This window comes from Myodes glareolus, chromosome 3 (assembly GCF_982192425.1).
Source record: "Myodes glareolus chromosome 3, mMyoGla1.1, whole genome shotgun sequence".
NCBI lineage: Eukaryota > Metazoa > Chordata > Mammalia > Rodentia > Cricetidae > Myodes > Myodes glareolus.
In genome coordinates, this window is record NC_142028.1 from 116884002 (window position 1) to 116911646 (window position 27645).

General features: G+C 35.7%; 1 protein-coding gene across 5 annotated transcripts in view; it reads right to left on the reverse strand.

Annotated features, from left to right (window-relative positions):
* The window catches only part of Frmd3 (FERM domain containing 3), a 200270-nt gene that overhangs the window by 37713 nt on the left and 134912 nt on the right, over positions 1-27645 (reverse strand). For all 5 annotated transcript variants that reach the window (XM_048452970.3, XM_087904922.1, XM_087904923.1 and 2 more), the window contains 5 exons: positions 22282-22405; positions 10962-11049; positions 8012-8100; positions 2600-2663; positions 1276-1364 (listed from right to left, as the gene is read on the reverse strand). In XM_048452970.3, the coding sequence (XP_048308927.2) occupies positions 1276-1364; positions 2600-2663; positions 8012-8100; positions 10962-11049; positions 22282-22405 (454 nt within the window). The remainder of the gene's footprint in view (positions 1-1275; positions 1365-2599; positions 2664-8011; positions 8101-10961; positions 11050-22281; positions 22406-27645) is intronic.

The following is a 27645-nucleotide window of genomic DNA, read 5'->3' on the forward strand; positions in this document are numbered from 1 at the left end:
CTACTGGTAAGCCACAGCCTCGTGTGATACACAGATCAACAGAAACATGCTAATTTAAGATATAAGAGCTAGGTAGGAATATGCTTAAGCCACTGGCAAAGCAGTGTTGTAATTAATATAGTTTCTGTGTGATTATTCAAGTATGGGCAGCTGGAAAGTGAAAAGAGCAGTCTCGGTCTACAGTACTGCCTACAAGATGTACTTGGGCAATGGTGGCTCAAGGTTGTGGAAGTGGTCAACCAATGCCAATGGAGGGAGCCCATGATCCATATTTCCTGACTGGCCGCTAATTGATTACTTGCTGGCCCAGAGATTTAGGGTAGAAACAAACATGACTGACAGAAACTTAAAAGAAAAAAAAATCAATGAAATGATTCCTGGTGGTATTTTGCTATATTGATATATTATTGCCTAGCCCAACCATTATCAGAGAGGATTCCTCCAGTAGCTGATGAGAACAGATGCAGAGACTTAGAACCAAACATTAGGCAGAGTTTGGGAACCATACAGAAGAGGAGGAGGAAGGATAGTGGGGGGCAGAGGGGTTGAGGACACCAGGAGAACATGGGTCACAGATCAACTATGCAGGGCTCATAGGGGCTCACAGAGACTGAAGCAGCAATCAGAGAGCCTGCATTGATCTGTACTAGGTCCTCTGCATATAGTTGTGGTTTTTTTGCGTGGGGTTTTTATGGGACTCCTAACAGCAAGAATCTGGGTGTTTCTGACTCTTTTGCCTGCTTTCAGGACTTTTTTCTCCTACTGGATGTAGTTTTGATATGAGGAATTGTGCCTAGTTTTATCATATTTTGTTATACCGTGTTTGGTTGCTAACCCTTGGACGCCTGCTCTTCTCTGAAAGGACAGGAAGGAGCAGTGGATCTGGTGAAGAAGGAAGGTAGGGGATGACTGGGAGGAAGAGGAGGGAGGGAGGCTACTGTCAGGATGTATTATATGAAAGAATGCATTTTTAATAAAGCAGAAAAGAATACTTCTTAGCCTTTGAATTTCTTCTTTGAGAGCTCTTTGGTTCCATAGCACAGTTTTAATTGGGGGGTTCATTTTATTTATTTTTTTAGTTCTTTGAATATTCTAGACACTAATCCTTTATCAGATGTGTATATTATAAATAATTATATCCTAAATTTATATTACATTTAAATAGAATATATACAAAGAATGGTTTAAATAAAATGAATATGTAGTCATTAGCAAGGCATAAACGGATCATGAGTGCTTTAAAAACCTATAATCAAGTGAACACAAGAGTCTTACTTGTAAAAGGCTTGGTTCTCTACCCCACATTTCCATAGATGTTTGCAGGCAGCTGGTGTTGAAGTATGGAACGCCAAGACAGAATTTTTCTAATAAAAAATAACAAGAAAGGGTATGTTAAACACAGTTTATATTATTCATGCTTTTCATTAAGGTGTTTATATGCTTGTAGCCCACTGCATATTTTTTATATGTACATGGAGGTGATTTAGGCATGTAGATCTATATGCATTCTTATATGGAGGCAAAATGTTGGTGTTGGTGTATTCCTTTACCATTCTCAAATTCACTTTTTGAAACAGTTTCTTACTGAACCTGAAGTATACCATTTCAACTAGGGTGACAAGTCAGCAAACTCTAGGAATAACTCTCCTTGGCTGGGGCCAGAAGTTTATATGGATTCTGGATATCAAACTAAAATCATCAATATTGCACAGTAAATATATTGATCCTTCACTCCAGCATGTCCTCCAATATTACTATGTTCATTAAAGTTGAAACAGTATGGCTTTTTTTTTTCTCGTTCATTAGACATCATTAATCTATTTAAATGCCAAAAAAGCTGATTCATAATTTTCCCTAATTCTCCAGTTATCACACCTATCTATCAATCCTTGATCAATCTAAAAATTACTACAACACTAAATGAACATTTTAGTCATTAGCAAAAGTCAAGAAAATCAGCAAACTTCAAAGTTAGTTTTAAGGTTCAATATTTTGGCAACAGCCTTCCACAAAGTCCATTCCTCAGTGAGCCAACAAATTTTATTTGATGACTGTTAAAAGCTCATGGGGGAAAAACAACTTGGGCATATATACTGTGGCCATAACACTTTATCCAGTGTTGACTGCTGTCTAGTTTCTAGAAGAATTGATCTTTGCTGGGTGGTGGTGGCACACTCTTTTAATCCCAGCAGAGGCACACTCTTTTAATCGTGAGGCAGAGGCAGGTGGATCTCTGTGAGTTAGAGGCCAGCCTAGTATATAGAACTAGTTCCAGTACAGGCTCCCATTTATTTGTATTTTAGACAAAGATTTACAGAGAGAGTCCATGTTTTATATTTAATAAAGTTTATCCCAATCTATTTTTCATATAGGTCTATACAGTTAACATTGCTCATTGACTTTATTCTTACCTGTGGATTTCCATTAACTTGTCTAGCTCTAAAATGTTTTCAACAAACAGCTTCCATTATCAGTACTCTTCAAAGTCACTCTCTTTTGGGGCAACCACACTAAAAGCTATTTTGTTCTTAGATCTCTCTTATGCACACACACTTGCACATGCACACACATCAAGTAATTATTAAAAACAGTATCTGACCTCCTTTTGGGTGCCAATCACATAAAATGTCTTCCCTTCAAACTTGAATTTGCAAACATCTGGCCTAAGAAAAGAAAGACCCTGGGTTAGAAGAAAAAAAACAAAAACAAAACTACAGCTGAACAAGGCACCTAGCTTTGCATGTAAATCTATCTGACTTACAAATGCCAAGGAAACAACAATAAACCAAAAATCTTTTTTATCATAAGTGATGGTATATTGAGAATGGAGGTCTCTGAGTAAATTATGTAGCAATTTTCTTCCCAAGAGTTGACGCACTGCAAGATCAAAATTATTTCTCCTTGTTCCTTTTATTTTATTTTTTTTACAAGTTAGGATACACTTTTTTATTTAACAGGCTCTGAATTATTTGTAAACATTAGTAACTGAAACATGAATTGGTAAATTCACTTTTCAAAGTAGGAAGAATGTTAGTAGAATAATACGAATTCAAAGTTTTTAATTTTTCCATTCTTCTCCATCCATCTCTAGGAAGAACATAATACCGCCTTGCAAATTTTCAAAAGAATCATCCCCATCCACATTGAAATTGCCCAAAAAAATTATGGTCAAAAGACAACCTTGATAATATCTCAAAGGGCTATTTGTTGTAACCTGATTTGAATGTACGTCCACGGTCATTTCCTTGATGAGTAAAATGAAGGGTGGATTTTTAATATCTCTTTTATTTAATTTCTAGAATAGTTATATTGTATGCGTATTTTTTCTATGAGAAAAGAAACAGTGCTTCATTCACCTGTTTCAGTTTAAGTATAGAATTTTTGAAATGGTAACAAAACTGGATTAAAAAAACACAACTATGATTTACATGAGAAGAAAATTTGATTTAGCAAAAGATGCATGGTTATAACAAATAAATATGTTTAAGAAGAAGCCAGGAAGAATGTGATCCACATGAACACAGTACCAGTAACATAGGCAACCTGAAGAAATGAAAACAGAAACAAATACTCCAGAGACTATTCATCTCCATGTTTCCAATGACCCCTCCACAAAATGTCAAGTGGAAAAGACAGGAAATCAATCTGCATTAAGGTGCGGCAGCTTCTAATCAAACCAAACCAGGTCTCAAGTAATTTTGGAAACCTGTGTATAACATCCTCCAGGACTTTTACAGACCTGGGATAGAATGAGGGCAGTCTTCAAGTTACCCATGCTTCCCAAACTAAGTTGGAATATCTATGGTATCTACCCTGGAATTGACTGAAGTAAACACTTTGGAGCTTCTTTGTCAGATGCTGAAAAATCTAGAGAAGAAAACCAGATAGCAACATCATCATAAAGCATTTATAGTTATCAAATTAGACTAGATTTCCAAAGCACTCTTACAAACATTGCATTTGCTTCTCCTCCAACTCCTTCGCCCTTTGTAAGACAGACATATATAACCAGTACCCATCTTATGAGTGAATACATTGAGACTCAAAGAACTTACGGGCGAGTTCTGAGATTCCTAACCAGAACAGACAAGTGGGTACAAAGGACGACTGAAATATGACTGATTAAAAGCCAATGACACAGTAGGAATAGATGCTATAGAACAGTTGGGGGTCTTAGACAGATGAACCTAGCACTTAAAAATAACTGAATGTTAATACAGGATTGATCGGCCATTCCAGGTCTTTTGTTATTCCAAATGAATTTGAGGATTTTTTTTTTCTCCTTATGTGATAAATGAGATGAGGCTGTTGATTGGGAATGCACTGAATTAGGAAATTGTTTTTGGCTGGTGATCTTTTTCACAATGTTAATTTTATCAAGTCCTAAGGATGGGAGGTCTTTTCAAATTCCAGTGTCTTTGTCATTCTCTTTTTCTCAGATATAAAGTTTTCATTGTAGAGGTTTGTCACCTCCCTTGTACAGTTTATTCTAAATATTTTATTTTATTTGAAAAGTTGGAAATAGTAGTGTTTCCATGATCTCTTTCTCAGTAAGCTTGCTACTGGTCTATATAAACACTAGTGAATTTTTAAAGTCAATTATGTATCCTAACACTTTGCTGAAAATATTAATTTCTACAATTTGTTTCTACAAATTTTCTGGGGGGAAATTTGGTATCTCTTGGATATAAAAATTATACCATCTTCAGTTGGGAATAATTTGACTATTTGTATCCCTCTAATTTCCCTCTCTTGCTTTACTGCTATAGCTACTGCTTGAAGCATATTGCTGATAAGTAGTGGGAATAGTGGGCAGTTATCGCCCATTTCTGATTTTAATAGAACTGCTTAGCAATTTTCTTCATTTAGGATGATATTGACTGTGGGTTTGTCCTATATAGCTTTTATTATGTTGGACTATGGTCCCTACATTTCTATTTGTTCTAGAACTTTTATTATGAAGTTATGTTGAGCTTTGTCAAAGGCTTTTTCTTTCTCTGCATCTATTGATATGACCATGTGAGATTTGTATTTTTGTCCATTTATATGGTTTATTACATTTATTTCTTTTATATGTTAAATTTGTATTTCTGTGATAAGGCCAGTTTGATCATGGGATTTGCTCTTTTTGATACATATCTGTATGTAATTTGTAATGATTTTAGAATTTCTGTTTATCAGGGATATTGGCATACACAACACATACACACACACACAAGTGAACATGTGTGTATCCCTGGTTTTGGTATTAGACTAATACTGGCTTTGAAGGAGGGGTTTGGAAGTACTCTATGTTTCAATGTTTTGAATAATTTAAGAACTATTGGTTGTAGGTTTTCTTTGGAAACCTGTTAGAATTCTGCTTATCTTTGCAGGTTATAAATAATTCTATTATGAAGCTACATGGTAAATGGTTACTATCTGTTTCATTTTTATCTCTATTGATGTGAAAAAATATTCTGACCAAAAAGAACTTAAGGGAAGAAAAGTTTATTGCAGGTTACAACTCCAGGACATGTCGGTCCTTGAGAGAAGTTAAGGCAGGAACTTGTTGGCAGTCCAACACTCTGTTCCACACAGCAAGCTCTAACTAAGGAATCTACTTCATCAGCCTCTCGGTGCAGCAGGAACTATGGCTTTCTTACAGTTTAAGACTTCCTGCCTAGGGAATGGTGCTGCCCACAGGCGGCTGAGCCCTCCTATATCAATTAATACTCAAAATAATTGTTCACAGAAATGTCCACAGGCCAATCTGATGTAGGATATTTCTCAATTTAGATTCTCTTTAAGATATTCTAGTGTGCTTGCTTTTGTGTCACTGTGATAAACACCATGAAAAAACAAATCCACTTCTGTGGGGAGGGGGATGAGATGACTCATTCCATTTTACACTTAAAGATAATAGATAAGGGAAGTCAGTGTGATGGGAACTCTAGGCAGGAACTTGGAGGGAGCAACCGAAGAAGTGACCACAGAGGAATGCTGTTTACTGGCTTGCTCCTCTGGCTTGTTCAGTTACATTTCTTTTTTTTTAAATATTTATTTATTTATTATGTATACAATGTTCTGTCTGTGTTATGCCTGCACGCCAGAAGAGGGCACCAGACCTCATTACAGATGGTTGTGAGCCACCATGTGGTTGCTGGGATTTGAACTCAGGACCTTTGGAAGATCAGGTGATGCTCTTAACCTCTGAGCCATCTCTCCAGCCCTCAGTTACATTTCTTATACAGTCCAGACCCATCAACCAGAGGTGGCACCACTAAGAATAAGTAATAGACCCTTCTACATTAAGTAAAAATTAAGGAAATTCTCTCAGTGACATGCCCATAGGCCAATTTTATAGAAACAATTCCTCAATTGAGATTCCTTCTTCCCATGTGTGTCTAGAAATTTGGGTCATGTTGACAAAAACTAGCTAGCATAATCTACTCCTTATTACCTTGACAACAAACATATTATAGTTAAACCATAACATTTTCCCCAAGTGTCCATATTCATATTACAATATAGAATACAGTCTTACTTTTACTAAAATAAATTTCCAATAATTTAAAAGTCAAAGTTTCCTATAAAAATCCAGGAACTTTACTCTTGGCTCCTGTAAAACCAAAATTATATCACCATTTTTTATTTCTTAAAAAAAAAAAGCAGCACTAGGCACAGGAAAAATCATATCAAATTGAAAATAAGCTTTAGCTGTGAAAATAGCTCAGTGTCCAATATCTGGGATGCACTCATGATCTTTTGGGCTTCAAAGGGCTTCGGTAGCCCCATCATTCTAGCTGTACAATCAGTAGTACATGCAGAGGCTCAGCATGCTCCATTCTACACCTGCACTGCCCTTGGTGATAATTCCAAGATTATAGTATCTACACCTGAGTCTACACCTCCACTGACAGCTACCTGCCTTCTGGCTTCACTTCAGGAACCCTGATTCTGCCACTCACTGCCAATCCTCAGCTTTTTCCTAAGATGCCTTCAGTCCTGGGGTTTCTAATGTAACTGAGGTTGCACCATTACAAATGACAGCTCCTGGACCTTCTTCACGGACTCGAACCTGCCACACAGTGAGTGTTTAATCTCATCTGTGCGTCATGACACCTTTATGCCTTCAAAAGCATGATATGGGAGTCTCGTAGACACCAGTTTTGCTCCTCTGGATCACAGCTTCTGTGTGCTGATCCAGAACAAATACTTCCTAGAAGAGTTAACCTCAATGATGGTGGTCTTATTACTATTAGCTGACTTTTCAGTCTCAGCTAACCATTATTTATTGTCCCAGTAAAGCAAAGAAAGTTTCCTTTCCACAAAGTGTGAATAGAAAGCATCATATAAACAACCCTGATATAATCTTTTCTTTCTTTTGAAAACTCACAAGCCAGTCCACCATTGTTTATATTGCTTTCAGCATTATATTTCAATTTCCCACAGATTAGCTCAATACACTTTAAACAGTCAATCTCTGCTGTGCACCAAAATTCCAAAATCCTGTAACAATCTTCTCCAAAACAAACACGTTCAGGTGTGTTACAGCAAGACCCTACTCCTGGTAGTATTTTTTTTTAAAAAAAATATAGTTTCCTTATATTGAGGCAATAACTGAAGCAGAGATCCCGAAAGAACAGAGCTTGCTTGTTCCAGTGGTCTTGGTCTGCTGCCTTTCTTAGACAGCACAGGCCGGCCCATCCAGTTATGCTGCAAAAACACAGTGGGGTAGGTCTTATTACATCCAACTAACCATCAAGAAAAGGGTTCACAGGTATGCCTGTGGGATAATGATATTTTTTTGATGAATTTCTTCAGTTCAAAGTCACTCTTTTCAGGTATATCTAGGACTTGTGTCAAGTTTACAAAAGCTAACAAGAAGACCAGATAATTTTAAGTTGTATCAAGTTGACAGTTGCAGCTAAGCAGATCACTACCTGACAGTGCCAGAAAAAATAATGCTAAAGAAAAAGGAGAGGAAGATCAAGAAAAAGGTAAGCCATTTTTCCAAAGATGTACTCACCATTTTCTTAAATGGATTCTCTTATTTCCCTGGAATACCACAAAGCCTGCTGCTGTGAATCCTAAAAATGCTGTAGCACCTCTTGAATCCTGAAGAAATAAAAATGAAGAACTATTTAGACTGAGAAATAGAAACGATAAATGGCAAGCTTATTTTATTTAATCTTAGGTTAGTTCAAACCAAGGTTAGTAACTAAAGACAGAAAATAAGTGTTTAAGATGGAATTCCCAAGAACATGACTTCCAAACTCTGGAAAAAAATCTAGGGTTATGTATTATTTTTCTTTCAGAAATAGACATCTTACCCTATCACAAACCACATAAAAAATACAGATTTCTCCCAAATACTGTACTTTTCAATGTTTTGAATGCTTGAGCTCTGAATCTTTTCTGTAATGCCAGCAAACTATTGTTGGTTGGCTTTATATTTCTAATATAATAAAATCAAATAAAATCAAAATTTTGAACATTTTAACTAAACTGATTCAACCACATGCAGAATATCTGGCAAATCAGTATAACAGTATCCATAAAAAACCTACTTCACTCCCGGCCAAACATGAAGCTCTAAGCAACTCATGGGTAACTTGAAGGCAAAACAAACAAACAAACAAAACCCAGAAAAAATTCAATTTCCAAACAAGAAAATTAACGAAAGGGAATACATTTCTGGAAAGAATATAAGTCATTGGATGAAATAAACATATTTACCTAATCACTAGAGGAATCTAGGAAATACCATAAAACAATTGTATAGGTAGAAAAAGAAGATACATATTTCAATACAGACAGGTAGAACCATCCTGGCACATCTGTGTCACCTGGCAGCTTGGCCTCCATGCTCAGAGCCTGAGGAAATAGGGGTTGGATAAGCCCTGGGCAAGCAGACCTTTATGATGTTTCCCAGGTGCTGATAATGAGCAGACTGAGCTGAGTACAATAGATCCAGTACTTAGTTAATAATCTGGCTTGGTTTGTGCAAATATAAATGCTAAAAAATAGCTCCAAAATTTATTTTTAATATCTGGTTGACAAGGACTCTTAGTCTAGAATTAATGTTACTATCTGATTGACACACAGTTAAATGCAAAGAAGAAAATATTGATTGCATCAAACATTTCTCGGGATTATAAACACAAAACCACTTTAGGAAATTGATATGAGGAAAATTGCCTGTCTTGGGAGATAGCTAAATTAGCAAAATGCTACCCATCCAAATATAAAGATCTGAGTTGATATCCCCAAACTCACATTAAAAAATATCTGGATTTAGCAATGTGTGCTTGTAACCCTCATTGGTTATGAACGAGGAGAGATTATTTAAAATACCAGCCTAACCAAATCAATAAACTCCCAGTTTAGTGAGAGATGAAAGACACCTAAGGCTGACCTAGGGTCTCCACATGTAAGCACACACATGTGCACACTCAGCTACACATATGTGTGTGCACACTCCCCTTCACATGTATTGCACACGTACACGAGAGAGATACAGACACAGAAAAATAATCTGCAACTCTGAGATAGGTAATTCTGATAAAAGTTGTTTATGTTTCATACTTGAGGAAAATGTTGCTAAATAATGAGAAAAAGGAAAAGATCAACAAATATTCTCACTTAATGTAACTTAAAATCTTTCTTTTTTCTTCACATTTCTCCATTTTGAAGAGTAAACTGAAAAGCTAATATAATTTTATTTTTGTGGATATAATATAAGTTACACTAACCTGGTGGCTAGGAATGTTCAAGAGACTTTCAAAACCTAGAGCCTATTGCTTTGTCCTTGGTAACCCCACACTCGTAGAGGATAGGATCCTACTGATGAAGATATCATGCACTTCAGAAACAGGGCCCAGAGACATCTGAGCTGGAACTGAATAGAAAGTCTTCTCTATGGGGACTAATGGTACCAGAAGATTCCATATAAGTTTCCAAAGGAGCAAGGCAACCAACAGTCCTACTCGCTGAAATGCCCGTGAACCACATCAATAGTCATCAAGATGTGATAACCCTAAGCGTGCAGTTGTGGCAGGCATACCTTGGCAATAACCAACAGCTTTCTAATTGGACTAACACCCTGCAAAACAAAAGGGGGGTCCATGCCTCATACTGTAAACCTAGCTAGCTACTCAATGCTAGTAAAGTCATGGTTATTCTCATTTATAACCAGCATAATCCCTAAGAACAACCAATAAAAAATAATTGCCTTTATACCCACAAATAAGTGGATCCTTCATTTATCATCAAGTAAACTTCTCTTTGAAATATATGGAGCCCATAACAAAAAATCCACAGCCAATCAAAATGCAGAGTTTTGGAGCCCAGTCCCAGTGGGTACATCTCCAAATCATTTCCCTACCTGGGTCTGCATCAACAGGCAAAGATTCCAGGGAATGCTGGTGGATGGGAGGAGAAGCCCCTATGTGCAGGTTACTGGAGTACTAAGAGTAAGCCAGAAGAGTCAGGAATGGAAGACAGGAATTAAAATAAAAAGTTTTCCTACCGGAGACCTATCCTACCCTAGCCACTGAGGCCTACGGTACAGAATGATTCTGTGGGTACAGGGACATCAAAGAGGAATGGAGATGGACTGGAAAGAAAGTCTGGAAATGATGGCCCCAAGACAAGTGTTTTTGTTGGTAAAAACTTTGAAAGTAAACTTGTTTGAATACTCTCACTTTCCAAGAGAAATCGTTCATTAGATGAATAAATGTATGTATATTAATTTAGAAAAATTTGACTACTCCAATACAATTAGTGAGCATTTCCAGGTCTCTGGCACAGAACCTAATCACATTCGAAACATGTGATGATAGCCTACTTGTTATATCTTCCACATAATTTTTGTGGTAAGGCTGTATAAATCTAAGGGTATTCTGCCAGGTCTGCATGCCAATAATTTGATTTGGAACAAAATAATAATTATATGGTGACCTCTGTGAGGCTATTACCTTGCATGGATGAGGATCCACCCCATAAGTTTCCAATGTATGAGCTTTCAGGAGTAAGTTGAATTCAGCAATCGCTGGGCTCTGACCTCTAAAATGACACATACACACACATTAAAAAAAATTAGAGAATTCAAGTAAAATACGATCAGAAAAACTAGTTGTCCCTTTAATCAAACAAATGTTATTTTCTGTTTAATATAGAATAAAAATTCTTAAGTCAATAGGATCAGGTACATCCACCAGTATTTCTCACCATGCAGAGCCATTTGAGAATGTCACATTTTGTAGTTAATTGTACAAAAATATGCTGCTGTATATTATCAGCATTATAGTGAGTATACAGTTATTCAATATTATCAAATTACCAGTAAGGATATCCTCACAAATTACATCTAATACAAAAGAAAACTCAGGATCTTTTCTTTAAAAGATTCTCCAGGATGAATGATATTTCTTGTCCAGACCGGAAAGAGGGCAATCTTATTCCCCTAACAACAATCCTAAACAGAACTTTCTGGGTACAAAAAATTAATAGGTAATTCTAGAAAAAGTTCTAGATTATCAGAGGAAATCTCAAATATTAGATTAGTTCTAGAACTGTACCCTATGTTGGTAAACAAGCTGCAGGGAAAGTAGGGGAGTTAGCAAATACAGTTTCATGAGGGACTGACTTGTACATGAGATAGTAAAATATTTAAAAGATCCTACTTTGATTAATATGAACATCTCACATGTACCAAATCTAAACCATTCCTAGTTAAGAAAGGTATGCTATGGAAAACCAGAATGTCATTTCATATTTTAATTACAAAATTATATTGTGCCATTAAATCTAACTGCATCCAATCTCTACACATAGGATTGTCACTCAATCCCTTCAAAAGACTAAAGGATTTGTCATGACTTTAAATTAAAATGGTGCCCACAGGAATAATTTCCTCCTTTTCTCTTATTGCATTGAAGTTTTGCTTCAGTATATCTGCAGGGCATCTTCATCATAATCAGTGTTGTGTTGTCTCTTTAGTTCATCCCCTCTTCCCTTGATCTCTATGCCTCTGTCTCTCTAGCACACACACTCCTACTTGCTTTAGGAGAAAACTAAGGAAGCTGTGATATTCCAAATGTCACTAAACAACAATCTATTCTGACAGCCTTCAATGCAAAATTTCAGCCTTAGTAATTTAGACAGAATTCATGGTGCACCAAGTTCAAAGCCAAGGTGTCCCTTTGCCTCCTAAAGTTTCAGAACTGCCTCTGCATGGACTCATACTTTTGTCTTAATCGAAAGGTTCTCACTCCACTACAGACTGGCTAGAACTCTTTTGCTCTATAGAGATGGCCACTTTTCATGATGATGAAATGGTTGATACATTTTCATTTTTTTATTTTAAAATTATTATATATATATATATATATATATGAGTATTTTGCTTGCATTTATGGCTGTGTAGCACATGCACACTTGGTGCTCAGTTACTGTGGATCTGAAGTGACGGAGAGTTGTGAGCTGCCATGTGGGTGCTGAATATTAAATCTGGGTCCTCTGGAAGAGCCACAGGTGCTCTTAACCATGACTGAGTCATCTCTCCAACTTCTATTAATACATCTTAAAAGCCATACATTATTCTTTTGTAAAATCTAAGTTGTCTTTAAGGTCCATCTTTCTTTTTCTAGTGTGTGTAACAAAGATTACAGTTCACTTCACTCTTTACATTTTCATTTGCTATATGCTTGTCCTTCGAATGGTCAGTTGAGAGATGGGATCTTTTAGAGATGTGATCAAGTGCAAAAGTCAGTAAGAATGTTGCCTTCTAAAGGGGTATTGTAGTTCTCATTACATCCCAGTTAATATCTCATTGAGAGATAGGTATTACAGAATGACACAGGACCGGGATGATGACTCAGTGTATACAGTACTGTTGTAAGAATGAGGCCGCGAGTCTGGATTCACAGAACCCATGTAAGAGACAGACGCAATAGTGTGCATCTATTGCAACACAGGAGGAAGAGACAGCAGAATCCCTGGAAAATCTCACAGACCAGCTAGCATGTTGTACAAAGCAGTGAAAAACAAGACTCTGCCTACAATAAGGTGGAAGGCAAGTAGAGACACCTGACGTTGATCTGCACAAGTCTGCCACTCAGCAAGCATGGATCTGTACTCACACAATGTAAAAAGGGGGGTGGAGACAGAGAGAGAGAGACAGAGACACAGAGTCACAGAGTAACTGAGATGAAGCAAGCTTACTTAGCCCCTGAATGGTTTGCCTCTTGTTATGGTCTTTGCCCTCCCACATATGCACTCACCGTGTTACTATCTTAATGCTGCAATACAGCCAGAGCTAAACAGATGATCATGCCTTGCTCTGGAACCTATAATAATGGGAACTAAATGAATATATTTCTAGATATAGTACCCAGCCTCTAATGTTTTGTGATAACAAGAGGAAGGAAATAGACTAAAATGAAAGATGACTCATTTTCCTTTACCTAAGAAGTATTTTTGTAACTACTAATACTTTCTATGGAAAATACTATCTATATGCATCCTTTCTATGCCTCATTGTTATCTATTATAATCACAAAACTTAATACCAGGTGACAGCAGAGTTCCAGAGCTGACCAACTCCAGAAGACTTACAATTAAACTCTGGATCTCTGCTAATCAGAGGTTGCTGTTCAGGGTATGAAAAGGCAAGTTGCAACAAGGGAGAAATAGATCAACAATGAGAACAACCAAAAAAAAAATTACTAGTACCTAGAATACTTTTAAAACTTCTAATAATTAACAAACAGCATTTAAAAATACTGATAACCAAAAAAATGGACAAAAGTCTTATACACATAACAAGTAGGCAGCATGAACAATCATCAAGTAAGCAGAAATATGTTCAACCTCTTTACTAGCAAAATATAACTTAAAAGTATAAAAAAAAACCCTCAACATATCTGGGTATGATAAACTAAAAAAAACTAACAAAGCCTAGCAACAGTGAGAGTGCACAACAAAACCAGGAATCCTATTATGATGAGAAAGAGCAAGTTAGTATAATTAATGTGGAAAGGAAAGCTCTGGCACTAGCTACTAAAATTTAGTTTGTTTATGATAAATTACCGCAATTCTACTCATAGTAACACTTTCAACATAATCGTAATTATTATGCCAAGAAATATATAAAAGATAGTAATTTTGGTAATCGAAAAAAGCAATGTGACTGTACACCTAACAACAGTAGTATGGATATAATATATAATACTGAACAATCATAAGAATAAATAAAAGCAACGATACATAGAAAATGGGTTAATATCACAAGTGTAAAGAACCAAAGAAACTAGACATGCTATAAGTACTGAATGCCTTTTTCTATAAGTTTAAAAGGGGAGAATCCTGAAGATAAAACTAAGAACACTAAAATACTATATGACATAGTATCAGGCCTTAAGTTTATATCTAATATATTTTCTGTTGAGTTTTATATAGTTATCCTGGTGACTTTTATATAAACTTGACACAAGCTGGGATCATCAAAGAGGAGGGAGCTTCAATTGAGAAAATGCATCCTTAATACTGGGCTTTAGGTAAACCTGTCAGGTATTTTTTATTATATTTGTGATTGATCGGGGAGGGTTCAGTCCACTCTAGGTGGGCTTATTGTGGTTCTGAGTTCTATAAGAAAACAGGCTGAACAAGCAACATAGTACAAACCAGGAAGTAGCACTCTTCCATGGCTTCTGTGTCAGTTCCTGTCTTTAGGTTCTGCTCTGTTTGAGCTCCTGTCCTGGCTTCATTTGACGATGAAGCATAAGTCAAATAAACCTTTGTTCCCCGCTTACTCTTGATCATGGTGTTTCGTTACAGCAATAGTAATCCTAACTAGGACAATAGTGAAATATGTGGATCTAGTTTTATTCTTTTGCATGATGATAACAGGTTGATAAGACAATGTGTTTTGGGCTCTTTGCTGCATATCATTGGCTGTAAGTGCATCAAATTATTTTGGGGCTTCCTGCTTTGGTTCATTGTTTTTGTGGCTGTTTTATGAGGGTATCACTTTTTGGTTACTTTAGTTTGATTTTGTATTCTTTAATCAGTGGAATGTCCTCAACTTTGTTCATCTTGCTCAACTGCTCTGATTATTTAGGGTCTTTTGTTGTTTCATATGAGGTTTAGACTCAGTTTTTTTTTCATTTTTTTTCCTTTTAGGTTTATCATTTCCTCAATTATTACCTCTGAACATGACTGAAACTAGGAAACCTATGGAGAGGAAGTGTCAGTTAGGATGTTTAATACAGGAAAGCACAAGATTACCTTTAAAATATAGATCTGCATGTCAGTATTGCTTGGTTGGGTTTGTCTCCATATTTCTGCTAAGTGAGCATCTGAATAAATTAGTTGACAAATTTATATACAAAGAAAGACATTGCAAATGTCAGAGATGGTAAGAGGATAGAGCCATAGAAGCTAAGGCAGAAATTAAATAAACTGAGCACCTGAGACCCCTAAATTATTGAGGAAAAAGTCATTTAATAATTTGTTTTCATAGTAAGTAATTACATTCTGTTCCTTTAGTCTCCAACTGGACATTAGTTTTTGGAATAACTTTGAATATGGCAACAGAAAATAAAAATCATCTGCAAGATGAAGCATTTTTAAAGAGGCATTGAAAAAATCAAAGATTAGCCTCATTTCTTTTTTTAAGAGACAGCAATTCTAAGATATAATTCTCTTAAGATTCAACTAAATTTGCTGAGGTTGGATAATTATGTATTTAGTTGTACTTCCTGTCCTATATTTAAGTCCTATATACATGTCCTGACTACTTTAGCTAACAAAGAACAGTCTCTCTCACATTGGTCTTCTTTGAGTAAGCATTCACAAACAGTATAAAACCTACAGCTCCCAGGAATAAATGGTTATTAGTCACTACTAACATATAATGAGTATTAACTATTGTTGGCCATATCTGAGCTGATTATAAAGTACAAGCAGAGAAGGGATGGGTTTGGCTCTGCCTGACACATTTGGATACAGAAACTCCATAATTAAATCCAGGGAGAGAAAACCAATAACACATTCTCATTCTGAGCAGTAGAATTATCTATATTGAGTTAGACATTGCTATAACTTGGTTGGGACTTTAGTCATATTATATTGCTGCAATTTTAAAGTTTCCTCACATTTGTCTTCAAATGTTTGGGCATTTCTTTTAATATTTGTCTTTTAGTATATGCTGGATCTTAATTTAAGAGGCTCCAGAGAGTATATTATTTACAGCTTGGTTGTAGAATATGACGTTAGTAGGGAAACTCATGTGACCTTCAGATCTATCACTGGCCCTCTGAGCATTGTAAAATCATATTCTTCCCCATTTCTCAGACTCACCATGGGCACGTGCCCTGCTCTGGCTGGTTATTGTGGTATCTCAGAGGGGAATCATTCAGATGTCCTGCAGAATAGAGGTTTGGCTATTTGTTCCTATATTGATGGCAAGCTCCTCTTCTTCTACCATTACTCATTCTTAGAGGAGTATGAAAATAACAACAATAGCAACAACAACAACAGCTATGACATTCTGCTTTATATGACAGGCTAGATTTTCATTTATTTATATTTCTTAGATCTCAGACAAAGTAAAATAATATGACTTTGATGTTTACTTCATTGTTTATTTAGAGTTAGAGAGATCAATGTGGCATACCTTTAAGAATCTGAGCTGGGAAGGAATGCCTCCAGCCTGTGATTTCTAATATTTGACTTAGAGGGAGATGGTATATATTGAAATTACCTATCTGTATGCCCCATAATATGGCAAATATGGACAGACACTCTGGTAGAAGAAGATATGAAGGCAAACTGAGGCCATGAAGGACCAAGGCTTTGGGAAAGTATCACTGGAAAATGTTACTACAAAAGTCCTGGTCTTCTGACTCTTAAAGTCTTTCTATTTTCTCTTTGTGATCATCTTTGACCCAATGGTTTAGGGGTTGTTTTATAGGTGTATAAAGTGGATCAGGGCACACTGCGGTCAATTGCTCTCTGCATTTAGACTAGTTGTGGTTTTCTATGGTTATTTTCATTTTCTGCAAAGAGATGCTTCTTCATGAAAGCTAAGAGCTATACTGATCTGTGGGTCCAAGAAAATGCATTTAGAATACAGGTAAAATTACTTATGTACTATATAGAACAATGGCTCATAGCATTCCAGTTGATGCAATCATGGTATGAAAATTATTCTTCTTAGGAACCAAATGGTAAGAGCTAATCTCTCCAGTATTGACCTTTTCCCTCAGGATTGTTTAGCTTCTCCAGGGTCATTGATTGCTTCATATGAATTTTAGGGCTCTTTTCCTATTTCTGCAAAGAATATTAAGTGCAATTTTGATTGGAATTGCATTTGATCTGTTAATTATTGGTAGAATGATCATTTTCACAGTATTAATTCTACCAACCCATGAGCATGGGCTGTCTGAATAAATTCTAATGTCTTCCCCAAACACATTTTTTTTCAGAGATTCAAATTTTAATTATAGAGGTCTTTTACCAACTTGGTGAGGTTTTTTCTTAGATATTTTATTTTGTTTGATCAATTGGGATTGTGAGTCTGTCTATGAACTCCTTCTCATTGTATTTGTTGTGAGTATATAGAAAGGCTACAGATGACTATTTCAGTTATTGTTGAAAAGAACATTTCATTGCATGTAAAAAAGATTTGTATTTCATCCTAATATGTGGTCAACTATAGAGAATCTTCTGTGAACTACTGAGTAGACTCCATGCTCTTTGGTATTTGAGAACAAGTTCTGTAGATATTGCTTAGGTCCATTTGATATATGATGCCATTTAATTTGATGTTTCTTTTAAATTTTTTCTAGATCTCTTGTCTTTTGGAGAGAATGGAATACTAAAGTCACCCACTATTACTGAACTGTAGTTAATGGGTGCCTTTAATTTCTGTTGAATGCTTTCTCTTGCACACTAGGTTGTTACATATATGTTAGGGTGGCAATGTCCTCTTGATTAATTTGATTAATTATTCCCTTGATTATAATGAAGGGAACATTACTTTATAAATAATAATGACATTATTTATAAATAATAATTATATTATTATTTATATTATTTATAAATAATAATGATATTATTATAAATGATAACTACTTTATCATTTCTGATTGACAAATTTATGTCTCTTAATTACTTTTTTCTTTTGTTATTTATTTTTTATGATACAGAGTTTCACTGTGTAGCCCTGGCCTACCTGGAACTCATTCTGTAGACCAGATTGGACTGGAACACACAGAGATCTGCCTGCCTCTCCCTCCGCAGTGCTGGGAGTAAAGGTGTGATCCACTACTGCTTGACTTTTTTCTTTTCTTTTTCTTTTATTCTTTTTTTTTGTTACATGTATATAGGCCTACACATTTAAAACTATAAGCTGCTGAGTCCATGTAATATTGCTTATATGTTTATTGTTTTTAGGACTGACCACATGGTATTGGATAACCAATTAGAGGCTTTACCCGTGTTAAAGACTGATTCTTTCTTTCTTAGCAGGCATTAATTGCCTGTAGCTTTTCATCTTGTGGTGGGGCCTTGTGAAATTTTTCATACCAATCTTAGTTTGGTTTCCTATTGCTGTGATGAAACATCATACACAGAAGCAGGTTGGGGATGAAAGGGTTTATGTGGCTTATATTTCCACATTATAGTTCATCAATGAAGGAAGCCAGGATCTCAAACAGGGCAGGAACCTGCAGGCAGGAGCTGATGATTTGGAGGCCATGGAAGGGTGCTGCTCACTGGCTTGCTTCCTGCCATGCTTAGCCTGCTTTCTTATAGAATCCAGAACCACCTGCCCAGGGGTGAACAAACACACAATGGGCTGGGCCCTTCCACATATCAGTCACTACCTATAAAAATGCCTGACAGGCCTGCCCAGTCTTATTGAACATTTTCTCATTTGAATCTTCCTCCTCTCCAGTGACTCTAGCTTGAGTAAAGTAGACAACAACTAACCAGCACATCACCTACACTGGATGTCGAATAGTGCTGCTATTGTTTGGGTATTGTTAAGGCTACTGTGTTGTTTGACTTCACGAGTGCAGCTTTTCTGTCCTATACAAGTGACATAACCTTGCAGTAAATGTCCTGGTCTTCTGGCTCCTTCAATTTTTTTCTTTGCACACTTACTGTGATATTCTTTCACCCAAATGCTTAGGGGCTGTGTTCTATATGAATCAATTGAGCCGGGGTATACCAGGGTCAGTTGTTCTCTGCATTTGACAAATATGCCTTTCTGTAATGGTTTCATTTGTTGCAGAAGAATCTTCTTTGTTGAAGGATGAGAGCTACACTCATGTATGGTTATAAGGATAAGTACTTCCCATGCTGTTAAAAATTATACTGATTCAGGAAAATGGCAGTGTAAGTTCTTCTCTAGCATCCATGGTTTCCCCAGTCGTGGGTAAGGTTTATATTGCCCATGAACTCCCTGCTATTGAACTGGACTAAAGTCCAATCAGACAATTGTTAGTTGTGACTATTGTACCTCTGAGTATATCTTCCATGCCAGTCGTTGTTGTGTTCATAGGCATTGCAGCTGGGTAAGACTATTGATTTATTTTCTCCCTTAACAGCTCCTTGCATAACACTTTTTTTTTTAATTCTATAAAAGCTAGTCTTCAGACAGGGCACTTGCATCTTGATGTTCCAGTTCCTATGTTCAAAGTATATGGTTTCTTCAGCACTAGTGATTTTACTTTCAAAATTCTCGAGGCAATCAAGGGCAAATAAAATGGTTTATATTTTTTTTTAGACTATCCTGACCGATAACTAAATAGGAGGTTTCTCATGACTTATAATGTTTTTTGTTAAATAGTCTACAGGTTTTGTGGGGAGTAATATCATTTCAATGGCATAATTTCATTTAAACAATATCTGTCTGTCTCTCTATCTCTATCTATCCATATCTATCCATCTATCTATCTATCTATCTATCTATCTATCTATCTATCTATCTATCTATCATATATTATCTATCTCTGTATCTGTTGTCTGAGGTTTTTGTCCTGCCGGGTCCCCCAGCCGTTTAGTCCCAAGAAAATCACACTGATTTCTACATTAATGATAAACTGATTGGCCCATTAGCTCAGGCTTCTTATTAACTCTTATAACTTATATTAGCCCATTATTCTTATCTGTGTTAGCCACATGGCTCAGTACCTTATTCGGCATTGCAGTCACATCTTGCTTCTTCTGTAGCTGGGCCAGGACTGCAGACTAAGCTTTCCTCTTCCCAGAATTCTCCTGTTCTCCTTGACCCACCTCGACTTTCTGTCTGGTTGTCCTGCCTATACTTCCTGCCTGGCTACTGACCAGTCAGTGTTTATTTAAAATATAATTGGCAGAATATAGACAGTTGTCCCTCACCATGTATCTACCATCTATCTATCTATGGGTACATTTATAGAATATGTAATTTTAGGTAAATATAAAATTATGTCCTAACACTTTTCCAAACATCTTTAGTGTTATGTGTACTTTCTCTTTACCTCTCTCTTTGCATTGTCCTTTCTAAGCTCTTCTCAGATAAGGTCCCCATTTTTCTGATTTCCAACTTTATAGCACCTATCAGATGGAGTCATTTTTTTTTAATATTTGTATATTCATACTTGCTTGTTTTCTGGTCTCATTTTCTTTGAATCTCTTTCCCATCTTTTCACTTTAAGATGAATTTGAATTTTATTTAGTAGTACATACAACTAACCTGAGTCTTTTAATTAGAAAGCTGTGGCTAATAGAATTTAAAATTATTATTGAAAAATATGTGTTGACTGCCATCACTTTTTCTGATGCTTGAATTCTTAGTTCTGTTTTGTGTTTCTATAATTACAGTTTCATTTGTTTTCTTTCTTAGTCTCTTGCTAATGCTTTGTTTCTTGGCTTCAGTCTGAAGTATTATTTCCAATATTCCCTATAGGACTGATTTGTTTGACATGAATTCTTTGATTCCATTTATATCATAAAATTTTTTTCTTTCTCCTTCAATTCTTGCAGTTTTTCTGGGCATAGCATTTTAGGATGCTGTATTAGTTATCTTTCTCCTGCTGTGGTAAAACATTTTGACTGAGGCAACTTATAGAAGGAATGGTTTATTTGGGCTGATGTTTCCAGAGGAATAAAGGTTCACCACCGTCATATTGGGGAACTGTGGTAGACAGCAGACATAGCAATTGGAATCATGTCTGTCTTCCAAACAAGAAGCAGCGAAAGAAAGAGTAAAACACTGGAAACAACACCAATTTTCTAAATTCTCAAAGTCAAAGCCCAGTTAGATAGTTTCTGTAACGAGGCTATACCACTTAAACAGTCCCAAACAGTGCCAACACCTGGGACCTATGTCTTCAAATATATAAGCCTAATAGGACATTTCCATTTAAACAACCATAACTGGCATCTGTGGCCTTTTTGTCCTGACTCTTTCATAGGGCTCATTGTTGCTGTAACACCGGAATGACTACTTGCTTCCTAGAACTGCCAAACATTGGAGGAATGTGTGGGCATTAGTGTCGGGTAATTAATGGATCATGTTCTGACATCAATGTTAACTCATAGGAAACATTCTTTATCCTCTTCAAGAACACCTTCTTTGTGCTCACAGGAACACAAAGGGTACCTGTCTCCTACAATGTGGAAGGATAGGGCAGAACAGCTTTCAGAAACCTGTTTGCTTTATATTTTGGCAACTTGGAAATGCTCAGAAATCTTTGTCACTATAATGTTCACCAAGAATTGAAAGCCCTACAATGTCTAGCCACAGAAGTTCCACCGTTTTTACCACTCCATGCAATAAATGCAGTTCACTTATTAATAACTCTTACCATTTGGTTCCTAAGAATAGTAATTTCCATACCATGGTTGTATCAGCTGGAATACTATAAGTCATTGTAAATAGTATATTTATTTTCAAAATATAGAAAGAATAATGAATATTCTGTATTTATTTTCAACACATTTTCTTTAACAAAAAATTCTCTAAAAGTAATCCATAGAAGTGAGATATGTACGTCTTTTGAGGAAATATATTTGTATGAGAAAATAAATACCTTTTCTAACTTCTCCCTTCACTTCTCATAGGCATTGTCTTGGAAAAGTCTTACACTAATTGAGATGCAAAGTAGTACTTTGCAGGACCCAGAAACATTTCTCTGCAACCCGAGGCTGCATACTCACATTTCAAATCATATGGCTTCACATGAGTCTCACTTTCTATATAGTCAGAATGTTTTATCATCTCTACACTTTCACACATATTACCTGAGTTCATTGTTATGAATTTCCATGATTTTTCTTTCCAACTTCTGTGACTGCTTGGGGAAAATCTCAAACTCACTGATATAATTCTCAGGATGTTCATCAGGATAATAATCACCAAACTCAGCTATAATGGTCAACCATTGGAGAAAAAGAGAGAAATCATAAACAATACAATCAGGACACATACACTGTCATTTACCACCCAAAATAAGACTGTAGACTGAACTTATCCAATATAATGCATTTCTACTCATGGGGAGAACACCAGTCTCATTGTCCAGAGACATATTTATGTTCACATCTGACTATGTTAATGTGGGTACCTGTTAGGTCTTTCTACATGTCTTTTTCTATGTCCTAAAACAATTTAAAGCATTGTTGTTTTTCATTAAAGCACTATTGACATATAGGGTGCTGAACAATTTTACTGTTTTGGATTTTCCATATTTGTAACCCCATGAAGTCACTAAATGTTCATGGCAAAATTATTGTTATCATCAATAATAATACCCTCTAGAGCTAGTCAAAGGATGTACATTTTCAATCATGTAGAAAAAATACATTCAAAAAATCTGTTGTGCTAAATATTGAGTATACTTAGTAAAAGTGTATACTATTTTTTAAAATAACTAGAATAGACTTTGAGTGTATATACTTATATATACAAACATATATATTGAATTTAGAAACAATAAAATGTAAACATTCAAAACACCATGTTGTATGCTATCAATATATACAAGGTTTTGTGGTAGATGTTTTTCAGCTCTTTGAAGAATCTCCATACTGATATAATGGCTGCAGCAGTTTGCACTTTCACTAGTGCAATAAAGAAATGGTTTTTTTTCCCCAGCATTTTTCATCATTACTGTGTTTAAATCGCAGCCATTCCATCCATGGTAAGATGATATCTCAAAGTACTTTTTATTTATATTTCCCCGACCGATAAGGATAAGAGCTCCCTCTGGTGACTCTAAAGTTTAATCATAATTGAAAACAAGAATCAAAGCCTGGTTCATCACACACCATTACCAGCTATTTGTATTTCATCTTCTGCAAGCTCCGTATTTTGTTCCATGCCACATTTTAGGATTGAGTTATTTTATCTTTATGTTTATTGTTTCAGTTCCTTGGATAGTGTAGATACTGTTATTAGCATAGCTGTTAGACTTTTTTTCCTATTCTGTATGTTACCTCTACATTCAAATAATGATGTCCTTTGCTATAGAGAAGATATTTAGTTTGAAAAGCTTTGCTGTGCCTCTAAATTCAAATATATACTGTGCTTTCTTCTCTGTAAGACTCAAGAGACTAGATCTATCTATTTATCTATCTTCCTTCCTTCCTTTCTTCCTTCCTTCTCTCCCTCCCTCCTTCCTACTTTCCTTCCCTTTCTTTCTTTCTCTCTCTCTCTTTCTTTCTTTCTTTCTTCCTTTCTTCCTTCCTTCTCTCCCTCTCTCCTTCCTTCCTTCCTTCCTTCCTTCCTTCCTTCCTTCCTTCCTTCCTTCCTTTAATTTTCCTTTTTTTTTTTAAAAGATAGTTCTCTGTGTAACCTTGGGTGTCCTGGAACTCCCTCACAGAGCAGGATGGCCTTAAACTCAGAGAGATCCATTTGCCTCTGCCTCCTGAGTGTTGGGATTAGTGTGTACTACTACCACTCAGCTCATGATCTGGTCTTTTAAAAGGTATTACTCACAAAATGACAGGAAGAAAGAATAAAAGCCTATATCCTTGATAAGCTGTCGTTAAGACTCAAGAAAGCCACCTCCCAGGGAAATTTTGTCTGTGCTATTTTTATTACTATGGCTCTGTAGTACAATTTGAGATCAGGGATGGTGATACCTTCAGCAATTCTTTTATTGCTCAGGATATCAGTTTTCCTGTCTCCTTCCTTTTTTTAAGTGTAGGAACTTAGTGCCATGAAGTTGCCTCTTAGTATTGCTGTCATTGTTTTATAAATTTGGGTATGCTGCATTTTGTTTTTATTCACTTGTAAAATATTTCATTTCTTTCTATTTCTGTCTTGACCCATTTTACATCTATTAGAATATTGTTCATTTGCTATGAATTTGTAAGCTTTTTCTTGTTGATCCATCCTTATTAATGGTGGTCAAATAGGATACAGGGTGTTATTCAATTTTTTTGTATCTTTTTAGACTTGGTTTGTGTCCAAGTATGTGGTCAGTTTTGGAGAACATCCCATGAGCTTCCGATAAGAAAGATGTTCTTTTGTGTTTAGGTGAAATGTTCTATAAATATCTCTTAGGTCCATTTGCTTATAACATCAGTTAGGTCCAGCATATTCCTGTTTAGTTTTTATTTTAGTTTTAGTTTTTGTCTAGATGATCTGTATATTGGTGAAAGTGAAATATTGAAGTTACCCATTCCTACTTTATAAGGGTCAATGTGTAATTTAAGCTGTAGTAATGTTTCTTTTATGAAACCTGAGTACCCTTGTGTTTGTTGTATAGATGTTAAGAACTGTAATATTCTGTTGGATAATTTTTTCTTTGGTGAATATTCAGTGCTTTTCTCTGTCTCTTCTTAGTAGATTTTCTTTATTGATTCTATCTCTATAATCAGGCCCTAAATAACTAATTTAATTATCTTTCATTGTTTGAAGTCTATTTCATTGGATATTAAAACAACTACACTGGCTTGTCTTATGTCAATTTCTTGGAGTATCTTTTTCTATCCTTTTAACTTGAGTTAATGTTAATGTTTCCTAGATGCAGCAGAAGGATGGATCCTGTGTTCCAATTCTCTCTATTTGTTAGTCTATATCTTTTGATTGGGCAATTGTGGCCGTTGATGTAGAGTTATCAATGAGCAGCATTGGTTGGTTCTCATTATTTTATTGTTGTGGTGTCCCCCCACTTTTTTCCAGTTTACTTAGTGTTCTGTCTGTTTCATGTGCCTTTGTAGGCATTTCTTTCTTTAGGTTAGGAAACTTTTCTTCTATGATTTTATTATTTTTTTTCTGGGTCTTTGAGATGGGATTCTCTTTCCTCGATTTTTATTATTCTTAGATTTGATGTTTTCATAGTATCTGAGAATTCCTGGATGTTTTATGTCTGGAACTTTTTGGAGCTTTGATGAAATATTCAGATCTTTGACATTTTCTTTGACTGGTGTATCCATTTCTTTTATTATATTTTAAATTCCTGAACTTCTTTCTTCATATCTTGTATTTTATTGGTAGAACTTGCCTCTGTAGTTCTTGTTTGAATTCCTAAATTTTTCCTTTACAGAATTCCCTCAGTTTGGATTTTCTTTATTGATTCTATCTCTATAATCAGGTCCTAAATAACTAATTTAATTATCTTCCATTGTTTATTTTTGTTTGCCTATATTTCTTTTAGGGGATTAGGAATTTTCTCTTTAAGTTTATCTATAACATATTCATAAAGGCAATTTTGAAGTCACTTTCTTGTACTTCAGCTATATTGCTTTTCTCAGGGCCTACTGTAGTAAGGTTGCTGGGCTCTACCGGTGAAACATTGTTCTGATAGTCATTGACTGTGTTTTTATTCTGGCATCTGGATATCAGCATTTGGGATGATTATATACTAGTTGCTGATGTCTGGTCTTATCTTTGTAGGGTGGGCATTTTGTTCTTTGGTTTCTGTTGCTGTTGCTATTTGGTAGGAAATTGTAGCTGTGTGTTACTTGGTAGGGAATGCTTCTCAGATTTTGTCTGATTTGGCCACTGGAGGTTTTGGGTAGAGCGTGTTTGTAGGTATAGGAAGCTGACACTTAGGGATAAGGATGGGCTAGAAAGGGGGCCAAAGATGTCCACAGGAAGGAGAAAAGCAAAGTATGCCACCAGGATCTGCTTAGTTCCTTGAGAATTGGAGCAGAGAGGGAGAAGAGGCCACAGAATGTGCTGTGCTACTGATCTGGGGATGAGACTAGGTACTGGTTTTGTAGAAGATGAGGAAGTGGGGAAGATATGAGGGTCACATACCTGCTTACGTGATGACCTATCTGCACCTCCTCTGAATGGTTTGACTAGCAGGCTCCCATAGAATCTCTACGGGAATTGGTGGCTGAGACAAAGGGTTGGGGTGGTGAGGAAGTCTGTAGGAGAAGATCTGTATCAAGTTACCAGGTCTTACGTTGAGGTCCTCAATCCATGTGGAGTTTAGTTTTGTGCAGAGTGAAAGATATACATTTAGTTTTCTTCCTCTACATATAGCTATTCAGTTTCATGAGCAGTATTTTTAAATAATACATTATTTTCTTTACCTTTTAACTCTGTAAAAAAGAAATCAGGTGTCTAAAGGTTTACGAACATGTATCTGGATTCTTAATTTTATTCCATTGATCAATGTATCTGTTTTTATTCCATTAACATAGAGCCTTTATTACTGTAACCATGCAGTATAATTAAAAACCAGGAATAACCAAGGTGATAACCAAGTTTTTATTTTCTGTATTGTTTTAGCTAACTTGAGAATTTTGGGTTTTCATGTGAAATTCAAAATTTAAAGAAAAAATATTTTGTGAAAAATTGTGTTTACATTTGATGGGAATGGTTGTTGGAATCTTGCTACAGATGGAAAATTATAAATTGCTTTTGATAGGATGGCCATTTTCAAAATGCTAATCCTAGCAATCTATGAACATGAGAGACTTCATCTTCAGGTATTTTCTTCAAATTTTTTGTGTTTCTATTAGAGAAACTATTCACCTCTTTTGATAGGTTTATTCAAAGGTATTTTACTTTTTATTCATCCCATTGTAAATAGTATTACTTTCCTTATATTGTTCTTGGTCTGTTTTTTGCTTGTCTATAGGAAGGTTACTGATTTTTTATTTGTCTCAATATTGCAATCTGCTACTTTGCTGAATGTATTTGTGAGCTGTAGAAGCTTTCTGGTGAAATCCTTATGATCTTTTCTACATAAAATCATATCATTTGTAAATAAGGATACTTTAATTCATTTCTTTCCTATTTTTATCCTCTGCACTTGCATTCCTTCACTTGTTTTATTGCTTTAGCTAGGACGTTAATAACATATTGAACAGAAATAGAACCAATAGATATCTTTATTTCTGGTTTTAGTGAAAATGGTTTGACTTTTTCTCTAGTTAGAATGACATTTCCCCCGATCTTGTTGTAAATTGTATATTAAGGTGCATCTTCTTTCTTATTTTCACGAAGACTTTCATCATGAAGAGATATTGGTTTCTGTTAAAGGCCTTTTCTGCATCTAGTAAAATGGTATTTCGTATATTTATTTGTTGGATTGTTTTAAAAAATTATTTACTATGTAGAACTATTCCTGCAACTCTGGGATGAAGCTAACTTGACCATGGTGGATAATCTTTCTGATATTTTCTTGAATTTAGTTTGGTAGT